Here is a 13427-nt window from a genome sequence, read left to right as displayed (position 1 = left end):
CTCAAAAACAACAGAATGATCTTGGTTCATTTCCAAGGCAATCCATTCAACATCACAGTAACCCAAGTGTGCACCCCAACCACTAATGCTGAAGAAGCTGAAGTTGACTGGTTCAATGAACATCCGCAACACTTTCTAGAACTAACACCAAAAAAGATGTCCTTTTCATCATAGGAGATCAGAATGCAAAAGTAGGAAGACAAGAGATACCTGGAGTAACAGGCAAGTTTGACCTTGGAGTACAAAATGAAGTAGGGCAAAGGCTAACAGTTTTGTCAATAGAACACTGGTTATAGAAAATACTCCCTTCCAACAAAACAAGAGATGACTCTATACATGGACCTCATCAAACAGTCAACATCAAAATCAGATTGATTATATTCTTTGCAGCCAAAGATGGAGAAAAGCTCTATACAGTCAGCAGAAACAAGACCTGGAGCTGACTGTGGTTCAGATCATGAGCTTCTTATTGCAAAATTCAGGCTTAAACTAAAGAAAGTGGGGGAAACCACAAGGCCATTTAGGTATGACCTAAATCAAATCCCTTGTTATTATACAGTGGAGTTGATGAATAAATTCAAGGGATTAGATCTGGTAGACAGAGTGCCTGAAGAACTGTGAACAGAAGTTCAGAACATTGTACAGGAGGTGGTGACCAAAACCATTCTAAAGAAAAAGAAATGCAAGAATGCAAAGTGGTTGTCTGCGGAGATTTTACAAATAGCTGAGGAAAGAAGAGAAGCAAAAAGGAAGAGAGAAAGGGAAAGACATTCCCAACTGAATGCAGAGTTCCAGAGAATAGCAAGGAAAGATAAAAAGGCCTTGTTGAATGAACAATTTAAAGAAATGGAGGAAACAATAGAATGGGAAAGACTAGAGATCTCTTCAAGAAAACTGGACATATCAAGGGAACTTTTCATGCACGGATGGGTACGATAAAGGACAGAAATGGTAGGACCTAACAGAAGCAGAAGAGACTAAGAAGATATGGCAATAAACAGAAGAACTATACAAAAAAATCTTAAGGGGCCAGATAACCACGATGGTGTGGTCACACTCCTAGATTCAGACATCCTGGAGTATGAAGTCAAGTGGGCCTTAGGAAGCACTACTACAAATAAGCTAGTGGAGGGGATGGAATTCCAGCTGAGCTGTTTCAGCTCCTAAAAGATGATGCTGTTAAAGTGTTGCACTCAATATGACAGCAAATTTGGAAAATTCAACAGTGGCCACAGGACTGGAAAAGGTCAGTTTTCATTCCAATCCCAAGGAAGGGCAATGCCAAAGAATGTTCAAATTACCATACAATTGCACTCATTTCACATGATAGTAAGGTTATGCTCAAAATCCTTCAAGCTAGGCTTCAGTAGTGTATGAATCGAGAACATCCAGATGTACCAGCTGGATTTAGAAAAGGCATAGGAGATCAAATTGCCAGCATCTGTTGGATCATAGAGAAAGCAAGGGAAATCCAGAGGAACATACACCTTTGCTTTATTGACTATGCCAAAGCCTTTGACTGTGTGGATCACAACAATCTGTGGAAAATTCTTAAATAAATGGGATTAGCAGACCACCTTACTTGTCTCCTGAGAAACTTGTATGCAGAACAAGAAGCAACAGTTAGAACTGGAGATGGAATGACTCACTGGTTCAAAATAGGGAAAGGTGTAAGACAAGGCTGTAGATTGTCACTGCTTATTTAACTTCTATGCAGAGTACATCATGCAAAATGCTGGACTGGATGAATCACAAGCTGGAATCAAGATTGCTAGGAGAAGCATCAACAACCTCAGATATGCAGATCATGATACCACTCTAATGGCAGAAAGTGAAGAGGAACTAAAGGGCCTCTTGATGAACTGAAAGAGGAAACTGAAAAAGCTGACTTACAACTCAACATTCAAAAAACGAAGATCATGGCATCTGGTCGCATCATTTCATGGAAAGTAGAAGGGGAAAAATGGAAGCAGTGACATTTTCTTTTCTTGGGCTCCAAAATCACTACAGATGGTGACTGCAGTCATGAAATTAAGATGACTGCTCCTTGGAAAGAAAGCTATGACAAACCTAGATAGTGTAGTAAAAGGAGAGACATCACTTTACTGACAAAGATCTGTATAGTTAAAGCTATGGTATTTCTAGTAGTCATGTATGGATGTGAGAGCTGGACCATAAAGAAGGCTGAGCACTTTGTACTGATGCTTTCAAATTATGGTGCTGGAGAAGACTCTTGAGAGTCCCTTGGACTACAAGGAGATCAAACCAGTCAATCCTAAAGGAAATCAACCCTGAATATTCATTGGAAGGACTGACACTGAAACTCAATACTTCATCTTCACCACCTGATGCAAAGAGCTGACTCACTGGAAGAGACCCTCATGCAGGGAAAGCTTGAAAGCAAGAGGAGAAAGGGGTGACAGAGATGAGACAGTTGGATGGTATCACCTGACTCAATAGTCATGAGTTTGAGCAAACTCTGGGAGATAGTGAAGGACAGGAAAGCCTGGGGTCAATGGGGTTGCAAAGAGTCAGACACTAGTTAGTGACTGATCAAGGGACAACAACAAAGCTGAAAATGCCATAAGTCAGAAATGCATTTAACACACCTAACATATACATCATCAGTTAGCCTAGCCTGCCTTAAATATGCTTGGAGTACTTACATTAGCTGATAGTTGGGCAAATTCATCTAACACAATTCCTGTTTTATAATAAAGTGTTGAACAACTCATGTAGTTTATTGAATATTGTACTGAAAGTGAAAAGCAGAGTGGTTTTATGGATACAGAGTGGTTGTAGGTGTATCGGTTGTTTACCTTCGAGACTGTGTGGCTGCCTGGGAGGTGAGGCTCAGCCTGGGAAAAGGTCAAAAATCAAAGTACAGTTTCTACTTAAAGTTTATAGCTTTCACACCATCAAAAAGTAGAAAAATCAAGTTGCACCATCATAAGTCGGGGACTGTATGTTTTGTTCATTTGGCAAAACTGTACTGGACATTTCCTATATGCCAGGTGGTACTCTGGGCATTAGGGATGCAGTGAAACAATTATGCCCTGGCTTCCTGATGCTTTTCTTCAACTGGGTGGAGACAGACAATAAAACAAGTAACTAAATATGTATGAATGGGACTATGAGCTACAAAGAAAAGTAAAGCAGGGCAAGGGAGCTAAGCTGCACTCAGCTGTGAGGGCTATTTTATGTAGGGTGGCCAAGGGAACCTTCATGCAGAAATGAGGGGCAGATCATGAAGATTTCAGAGGGAAAAGCATTCCAGACAGAGGAAACAGCCACTGTTAAGTGTCTTGAGGCAGAGTGTTCTTGGCATATTGATCGAATAATGGCTGGAGTGGAGAGAGAAACAGGATGAGGGGGAGGAGATAAGGTGAAAGGGAGAGGGGGGCCGCTTCCAGCAGCCTCTGAGATCACAGTTAGGGGTCTGGCAATTCTTTGAGTGAGATGGGGAGCCCCAAAGGACTTTAGAGCAAGGAGGTGATCTAACATGTTTTTTAAAGCAATTCTTCTGGTTGTGCTGAGATGAGGGTGTGCGCAGGAGTGGACAGAGAAGAAGGAAGGAGGTCTGTGGGGAGAGAACTGCAGGCCTCCAAAGGAGAGCACCCTGGCCCAGGGTGGCAACAGTTGGGGCAGAAGACAGACTCAGACTCTGGCCGAGTTCTGAGGGTCATGTTGATAGGACTTGCTCTTGGATGTGCATTAGGAAAGGGAGAAAAAAAAGGAGTCAAGGATGAATCCTAGATTTCTAACTAAACCTACTAGAAGGATGAAAATGCCATTTACTGAGATGAAGAAACTGAAAGAAGCGGGGGTTGGGGGTGGGGCGGGGGAGGTGCTGGCAGAACTTTAGTTTTGCACACATCAAGTTGGGATGTCTAGAAAACATTCATGTGGAACCCAGTGGGCAACTGGAAAGTCTAGAGGACAGTGAAGGGCACTAAAAACACATGCTGCCCCTTCTGTCATTTAAAATTTCAAAGTCAATGAACTACATTGTTAAAAAATTCTGAATTGTGAAAATGGAGAAAAACTTGAGTAAAAATTAAGTTCCTCCATAAAATTTTTTTCAAGGTATTGTTTTTAGGGCTTCATGGTTCATCTAACTCTTTGCTGTTCGAAGTGTAGTCCCTGGACCAGCAGCACAACACGACTCGGGGCTTGTGAGAAATGCAGACTCTCAGTTTAGTTCAGTCGCTCAGCCGTGTCCAACTCTTTGTGACCCCATGGACTGCAGCATGCCAGACCTCCCTGTCCATCACCAACTCCCGGAGTTCACTCAAACTCACGTCCATCGAGTCAGTCATGCCATCCAGCCATCTCATTCTCTGTTGTCCCCTTCTCCTCCTGCCCCCAATCCCTCCCAGCATCAAAGTCTTTTCCAATGAGTCAACTCCTTGGGTGAGGTGGCCAAAGTACTGGAGTTTCACCTTTAGCATCAGTCCTTCCAAAGAACACCCAGAGCTGATCTCCTTTAGAATGGACTGGTTGGATCTCCTTGCAGTCCAAGGGACTCTCAAGAGTCTTCTCCAACACCACAGTTCAAAAGCATCAATTCTTCGGCATTCAGCTTTCTTCACAGTCCAACTCTCACATCCATACACGACCACTGGAAAAACCATAGCCTTGACTAGACGGACCTTGGTTGGCAAAGTAATGCCTCTGCTTTTGAATATGCTATCTAGGTTGATCATAACTTTTCTTCCAAGGAGTAAGCGTCTTTTAATTTCATGCTGCAATCACCATCTGCAGTGATTTTGGAGCCCCCGAAAATAAAGTCTGACACTGTTTCCCCATCTATTTCCCATGAAGTGATGGGACCAGATGCCATGATCTTCGTTTTCTGAATGTTGAGCTTTAAGCCAACTTTTTCACTCTCCTCTTTCACTTTCATCAAGAAGCTTTTTAGTTCCTCTTCACTTTCTGCCATAAGGGTGGTGTCATCTGCATATCTGAGGTTATTGATATTTCTCCCAGCAATCTTGATTCCAGCTTATGCTTCTTCCAGCCCAGCGTTTCTCATGATGTACTCTGCATATAAGTTAAATAAGCAAGCTGACAATATATAGCCTTGATGTACTCCTTTTCCTATTTGGAACCAGTTTGTTGTTCCATGTCCAGTTCTAACTGCTGCTTCCTGACCTGCATATAGGTTTCTCAAGAGGCAGGTCAGGTGCTCTGGTATTCTCATCTCTCTCAGGATTTTCCACAGTTTATTGTGATCCACACAGTCAAAGGCTTTGGCATAGTTAATAAAGCAGAAATAGATGTTTTTCTGGAACTCTCTTGCTTTTTTGATAATATCCAGCAGATATTGGCAATTTGATCTCTGGTTCCTCTACCTTTTCTAAAACCAGCTTGAACATCCAGAAGTTCATGGTTCACGTATTGCTGAAGCCTGGCTTGGAGAATTTTGAGCATTACCTTACTAGCGTGTGAAGTGAGTGCAATTGTGTGATAGTTTGAGCATTCTTTGGCACTGCCTTTCTTTGGGATTGGAATGAAAACTGATCTTTTCCAGTCCTGCGGCCACTGCTGAGTTTTCCAAATTTGCTGGCATATTGAGTGCAGCACTTTCACAGCATCATCTGTCAGGATTTGAAATAGCTCAACTGGAATTCTATCACCTCCATTAGCTTTGTTCGTAGTGATGCTTTCTAAGGCCCACTTGACTTTGCATTCCAGGATGTCTGGCTCTAGATGAGTGATCACACCATCGTGATTATCTGAGTTGTGAAGCTCTTTTTTATACAGTTCTTCTGTGTATTCTTGCCACCTCTTCTTAATATCTTTTGCTTCTGTTAGGTCCATACCATTTCTGTCCTATATTGAGCCCATCTTTGCATGAAATGTTCCCTTGGTATCTCTAATTTTCTTGAAGAGATCTCTAGTCTTTCCCATTCTGTTGTTTCCCTCTATTTCTTTGCATTGATCACTGAGGAAGGCTTTCTTATCTCTCCTTGCTATTCTCTGGAACTCTGCATTCAGATGCTTACATCTTTCCTTTTCTCCTTTGCTTGTCACTTCTCTTCTTTTCACAGCTATTTGTAAGGCTTCCCCAGACAGCCATTTTGCTTTTTTGCATTTCTTTTCCATGGTGACGGTCTTGATCCCTGTCTCCTGTACAGTGTCACGAACCTCCGTCCATAGTTCATCAGGCACTCTATCTATCAGATCTAGTCCCTTACATCTATTTCTCACTTCCACTGTATAATCATAAGGGATTTGATTTAGGTCATAGCTAAATGGTCTAGTGATTTTCCCTACTTTCTTCAATTTGAGTCTGAATTTAGTAATAAGGAGTTCATGATCTGAGCCACAGTCAGCTCCTGGTCTTGTTTTTGTTGACTGTATAGAGCTTCTCCATCTTTGGCTGCAAAGAATAGAATCAATCTGATTTCGGTGTTGACCATCTGGTGATGTCCATGTGTAGAGTCTTCTCTTGCGTTGTTGGAAGAGGGTGTTTGCTATTACCAGTGTGTTTTCTTGGCAAAACTCTGTTAGCCTTTGACCTACTTTGTTTTGTATTCCAAGGCCAAATTTCCCTGTTACTCCAGGTGTTTCTTGACTTCTTACTTCTGCATTCCAGTCCCCTATAACAAAAAGGACATCTTTTTTGGATGTTAGTTCTAAAAGGTCTTGGCAGCGGCCGAGAGGAGCAATCCCACATCCAAGGAGCAGTGGCTGCACAGGCGCAGGAGTGCCGAGAGGAGGTCAGGAGGGGTGGTGGTGAGGAGATACCCCTCGTCCAAGGTAAGGAGCAGTGGCTGCGCTTTGCTGGAGCAGCCGTGAAGAGATACCCCATGTCCAAGGTAACAGAAACCCAAGTAAGACGGTAGGTGTTGCAAGAGGGCATCAGAGGGCAGACACACTGAAACCATAATCACAGAAAACTAGGCAATCTGATTACATGGACCACAGCCTTGTCTAACTCTATGAAACTAAGCCATGCCGTGTGGGGCCACACAAGACAGACGGGTCATGGTGCAGAGGTCTGACAGAGTGTGGTCCACTGGAGAAGGGAATGGCGAACCACTTCAGTATTCTTGCCTTGAGAACCCCATGAACAGTATGAAAAGGCAAAATGATAGGACACTGGAAGAGGAACGCCCCAGGTCGGTAGGTGCCCAATATGCTGCTGGAGATCAGTGGAGAAATAACTCCAGAAAGAATGAAGGGATAGAGCCAAAGCAAAAACAATGCCCAGTTGTGGATGGGACTGGTGATAGAAGCAAGGTCCAATGCTGTTAAAGAGCAATATTGCATAGGAACCTGGAATGTTAGGTCCATGAATCAAGGCAAATTGGAAGTGGTCAAACAGGAGATGGCAAGAGTGAACGTCGACATTCTAGGAATCAGCGAACTAAAATGGACTGGAATGGGTGAATTTAACTCAGATGACCATTATATCTACTACTGCGGGCAGGAATCCCTCAGAAGAAATGGAGTAGCCATCATGGTCAACAAAAGAGTCTGAAATGCAGTACTTGGATGCAATCTCAAAAACGACAGAATGATCTCTGTTTCCAAGGCAAACCATTCAATATCACAGTAATCCAACTCTATGTAGACTCTGGCCTTCCCCAAACCTGAGTCAGCATAAGCTTAGCCAGATCCCCAGGTGATTCTTATACACATCAAAGTATATGTATACCAAAGTATATGTATGTTAATATATACTTATATGTATATAAGTATCTTGGGCTTCCCAGGTGGCTCAGTGGTAAAAAAATCTACCTGCCAATGCAGAAGGCACAAGACATGTGGGTTTGATCCCTGGGTTGGGAAGATCTCCTGTAGTAGGAAATGGCAACCCACTCCAGCATTCTTGCCTGGAGAACTTCATGGACAGAGAATTTCACGGGCAGGCTTCAGTTCATCGGGTTGCAAAGAGTCGGACACGACGGAGCGCATGTATGTGCACATGTACACACACACACAAGAATATTAATGTATACTATACAAGTATATATATAAGTATTTAATACACTTATCTAATTAGAATCACCTATTAATAGGAAGCTTTTTAAAATTAGAGGCCTACGCAGAATAATTAAAGTCAGTCTCTGGGAATAGGCCCAGTCATGGTATCCTCACCGAGGCCCCCAAGTGGTTCTGATGTGCAATCTGGGTTAGAACCACTGATCTAACTCTTCCTGGCCTGCTTTCCTTGTACTACTAGGCTTTTATTGCTGATGCTTTTAAGAACTGTCTGCGAAGAGGCCTGCAGATCTAAGATGGCATGGAGGTGTGTAGCTAGAGGAACCATCTGTTTTGGTGTGTTGGGGATAGTCTCAATATAGCGATTATCAGTGCCCCCATTTCACTCTCAGAAGAATTGTAGTTTAGATGATAAATTATATGTTCTTCCAACATAATACAAAAGGGCTCTGGGCTTTATATTTCTAGATTATAAAGTCATAATAAGAAAAGGTAGAAGAAAATATCAGATAAATTCAGTGTAGAAACTTCTGGTGCTTAGATATTAGCTTTTAAAATACTATGTACAGCTTATCAGAAATACATACATACGTTCCCTCAATTTGTAAGGAGGGTTAGAGAAAATCTGTCTCCTTCAAGAGACTGGGGGGTTGGGGGGTGGGGCATGGTTATATCCTGCAATTAAAGTACCAAAGCCAGCTGCTGATTAGTAGGGAGCTGATTATCAGCCTGTGATTACCCCAGGCCTTAGCAAAACTTCTCCTTCCTTTTCCTTTTGGATCTTTAATTGTTCATTAGCTACTCCACCCTCAGGCTCAAAGGGACATGGAAAGAAGTTAAAAAAAAAAAAGGTTAATTTAGTGGCCCTGATAATAAACTTGATGGGAAAGAAAATGGAAACAATTGGACTGTTTCTGGTTACCTGTGAATTTAAATTAGTTTGGCTCATCCCTTTTTCCAAATTATTCCCAGCTGGTGTGAGGGTTCACTGAAGCCCTACTGATTCCCAGTAAAATTAAAGTAATCTTGTATTTTTGAAAGTATGTAATCTTCCAGAAATAGGGCTTGGAAGCTTTCCCTCCTCATTTACCAAGGGCACAGGGTGAGGGCAAGGCGAGCGCCTCCTCATCTCCTCCGAGCTGCACCCCCCCACCTTCTTCTTCCCCACTATCAACTCACAGGTGCATATAGACAGAATTTTTAAATCTGATGCAGATAAGAAATCATTTTACACAACTTAAGACAAATGGTATAATTACTGTTAGACAAAAGGACCCAAACGGAAAAGCTACACACAGGAGGAGAGACTTGTGTGCATAGAGATTGTATCACAAGTTTTCCTAGTTGCATCACCAGGATAGTTATGAATACTTCCACAAGGCAACCACAGCATAAATGTTTAAAACATGTTCTGTTCACATGTGTTTAAAACGTCTGGAAAAGAAACTATCCACATGCAAAGTAAAAGAGCCAGATGCTGATAAGTTAGTTAAAGGGAACTCGCTGCATGTGCACTCAGTAGTGTCCAACTCTTTGCAGCCCATGGACTGTAGCCTGCCAGGCTCCTCTGTCTATGGGATTTTCCAAGCAAGAACACTGGAGTAGGTTGCCATTTCTTACTCCAGGGGACCTTCCCGACCCAGGATCCAACCTGTGTCTTTGGCGTCTCCTGCACTGGCAGGTGGATTTTTTTTTTTTTTCACCACTGTGCCACCTGGGAAGAACTCTTGTTGAATAACAACAGTAAGGGAGTCTTCTTATTAAATAACTTAAATGGAGATAGTATTAAATCAGGGTGGGTAAAACGTCAAAATAAATACCTGTTGAATTAAAATAAGAGTATCAATAGAACCTCTATAGATTAGAGAGGTACTTTTATAGGCTTCTGAGTGCAAGGAGAGGGTCGGTGGGGGCATCTGTTCTCTGCTTTCCAGGCTGTAAGTGAGAACAAGCTAGAAGGATGGAAGAGGTCTCTGTGACTGAGAAAGCATCACAAGCTGGTGTTGCCTGGCCAACCCTGGACCAGTAATAATCTTAGCAGCTGGAGCAGGTCTTATATTTGATCTCTGTTAACAGTTAACCACAGGCTTTTCCTTCCAGAGCTCTTGGAAAGCAGAGGCAAGTGGTCCTGGAAAGCAATACTGGAAGGAGGCCCCCGGCGGTTAAACTCAGACGCTGAGGGACAGGTCAGCAGTAATTGAGCCAGGTGGGCCTGCAGAGAAATGCTGTTTCCTTTTCCTCAGGGGATTAGAAAATCTACTCTACATTTTATCTTGACTGAACTGTATCATGCAATATGGCTGAAGTTGATGAGTCAATGAAGTCTGTTGTTTGAATAAGAAAATCTATTTTTAAGCTAAAATGCTTAGCTAGATCGTAAGTTTAACATTCTGAGGCCCATCTAGCAAGGACTGAGAAAATCCTCACTTAGGATTAGAAAGGGAACAGCAGTCATGAGAAGAAGAGCCATATCAATGAAAGGATTTCTGAGTCATTCAAAATGGCAAACTTTTTAAACCAATGGAATGGGTAATAACATAGCCATGGCGACTATAACCAGCATTACTTATGTTTTTATTTTCTTTTACCCACAGACTGATGTAGATACTTACCGCAATCCTCTAGCAGCAGGCCTGTGATGGCTTTCAGTTCCAAAGGAAGCCTTAAAAAGACTAACACCACTTGGCTTTGTGGGACTACTTCAGAGAGACACTCATATGTGCATAGGATTTTTTTACACATGTCTAATGGCCTAGACATCATACTTCTGCACATGGTGCAGAGGTAAATAAAAATAAGCAAATATCATAACCACTTACCCCATGCAAATAGGGAAAAGAATATTGAGAAAAAATAGCCTTGAGTCAGAGTGAGTCAGAGGCCTCGGGTCAGAGTGAGTCAGAGTTGGTGACGCCAGGAATATCATTCCTCACCCTGTACGTAGCTCTGGACTTTTAGGCCCTCACTTTAATCTCACTCCCCAACATGAAATGTAGAAGAGTTTCATATGGAATTTTTATATGGTCTCCAATTCTTGCACGATTAGGTACTATCTTGCATGAAAAGTACCCACTAACAAATTATGTTGGCAGACTGTGGCACATCCCTGCATGAAAAATCTGGGATCCTGAGAAGGAAAGGCCAGAGTCTCAATGCTGGCCCTGTGCTCTGCCCCTTCACACTCTCAGTGATCCTTACAATAGTTCTCAGTCTCCTGTTTTAGATAATTTTACTCCAGACAGATCTACTGGTTACAGGGTCAGGTGTAAGAATCAATGGTATCATTTTTATAAAATTCTTTGAGATTCTCCAAAGAAAGAGGCAATTTTTTAAAATTAAAAACCACTAAATTACTGACAAAGAAATAATAACCCTTCCTGGTATTTTATTCCTTCCAGAGCACAAATTCGGCAAATTATAACTGAAAATTCTGGGCATCACTCAACTGAGAAGCAATGAGTTTTTCTTTGTTCCTCTCCTTCTCCACAAAAGAAGCGCTGCAGAGGGAACCAGTGTTTTCATTGCAAGGAACCATCTCATCAAGGATTCTGCTTCAAAACCCAGGTTAAACTAGAGATCAAGGCAGGGAGGGGCAGCCTGCAGTGAGGCTGGAAGTACCCAACATTAGAGTGGGGGTTTTCTGGTATTACTTAATGTTGCCTGGAGCTTTAACAAATTTGGGAGTGGGGATATGGTTGCGCTGTTGCTCTTCTAAGTGAGTTTTTAATTAGCCTTTTTTTGACAACTTGAGAGGGCTCTGCTAAACTCAGGCCAGCCCAGCTTTGTCAGTGTCCTCCCTGAACTTTAAATTCAGAGCAGCCCTGGCCCCTCTTCTCATGCTGGGCCAGGCAGCAACCTCAGGGAGGAAGTCCAGGGTAGCACCTGTACTGGCACCTCAAGGTCATCATCCAACTTGGAGCTTTCCAAACACTTGGGAATTGATCATTTAAACGAGTATAGTCAAGGCTCTGAGGAGTCTGACCAGCTTGACTCTAACTCAAAATTTTCTCAACTTATCTATACAAGGTGCCTCTCCTGAGGTCACTACAATCCAAAAACTACAGGACAGTCAGGAAGCAAGTAGTTTGGGAAATGCTGGTCTAAACTCATAGATGCTTGAGAGCAATTTTTCTGTTTCAAACACTGCAGTGAAAGAGTTAAAATTGCTTAGAGTCATTCTAAGTGTGCCTTTGGCTGTAGCTATCCATATGCCTTTCTAGAAAGTAAAATCACCCTCACTACAGGCCCATTGGAGCTCCTGAAATTTGCCATGAGCGTAAGATACACTATGCTGAAAGTATAGCTCTGTTTTGTTACCTGGGGCTCCTGGTCATGACCGCTGGGATCCCTCTCGTAGCTTTCTGCATATAGTCTGATGGTGGCCCGCACGCCACTGGAGGAACTGAGGCGGAAGATGAGCCGAGATGCATCAGAGAAAATGATCCTCAGACCCTAAGAGCAAGAATATCGAGGATCGATCAGTGAACAAATAAATATACATGTAAAAATGATGAATACTGACTTTGGAGATTAGCATATTTCTATGCTCAGATATGCAGATGACACCACTCTTATGGCAGAAAGTGAAGAGGAACTAAAAAGTCTCTTAATGAAAGTGAAAGAGGACAGTGAAAAGGTTGGCTTAAAGCTCAACATTCAGAAAACGAAGATCATGGCATCTGGTCCCATCACTTCATGGGAAATAGATGGGGAAACAGTGGAAACAGTGTCAGACTTTATTTTGGGGGGCTCCAAAATCACTGCAGATGGTGATTGCAGCCATGAAATTAAAAGGCGCTTACTCCTTGGAAGGAAAGTTATTACCAACCTAGACAGCATATTCAAAAGCAGAGACATTACTTTGCCAACAAAGGTCCATCTAGTCCAGGCTATGGTTTTTCCAGTGGTCATGTATGGATGTGAGAGTTGGACTGTGAAGAAGGCTGAGTGCCAAAGAATTGATGCTTTTGAACTGTAGTGTTGGAGAAGACTCTTGAGACTTCCTTGGACTGCAAGGAGATCCAACCAGTCTATCCTAAAGGAGATCAGTCCTGGGTATTCATTGGAAGAACTCATGCTGAAGCTGAAACTCCAATATTTTGGCCACCTCACGCAAAGAGTTGACTCACTGGAAAAGACCCTGATGCTGGAAGGGATTGTGGGCAGGAGGAGAAGGGGACGACAGAGGATGAGATGGCTGGATGGCATCACTGACTCGATGGACATTAGTTTGGGTAAACTCCAGGAGTTGGTGATGGACAGGGAGGCCTGGCGTGCTGCGATTCACGGGGTTGCAAAGAGTCGAACACAACTGAGCAACTCAACTCCAAAGATGCTCACCATCATGACAACTTATAACTGGCTCTCTACACTCACTCCAGTGGGACAGTGAGGTAAATCCAGATGCTCCCTAAGGTTATCTATTCATCTCTATTCTGTTTCTGTTGCTTTCTGGTGAGTGTTGGGGAGGGTGG

At 42.7% G+C, this 13427-nt stretch overlaps 1 protein-coding gene across 2 annotated transcripts in view; it reads right to left on the bottom strand.

Annotated features, from left to right (window-relative positions):
- The window catches only part of PGM5 (phosphoglucomutase 5), a 208603-nt gene that overhangs the window by 25722 nt on the left and 169454 nt on the right, over positions 1-13427 (bottom strand). For both annotated transcript variants that reach the window (XM_052644903.1, XM_052644905.1), the window contains exon 10: positions 12271-12405. In XM_052644903.1, coding sequence (XP_052500863.1) covers positions 12271-12405 — 135 coding nt within the window. The remainder of the gene's footprint in view (positions 1-12270; positions 12406-13427) is intronic.

Source organism: Budorcas taxicolor, chromosome 8 (genome assembly GCF_023091745.1).
Source record: "Budorcas taxicolor isolate Tak-1 chromosome 8, Takin1.1, whole genome shotgun sequence".
Taxonomy (NCBI): domain Eukaryota; kingdom Metazoa; phylum Chordata; class Mammalia; order Artiodactyla; family Bovidae; genus Budorcas; species Budorcas taxicolor.
Note: the sequence above shows the minus strand (reverse complement) of the source record. Positions and strands in the feature narration are given on the sequence as shown.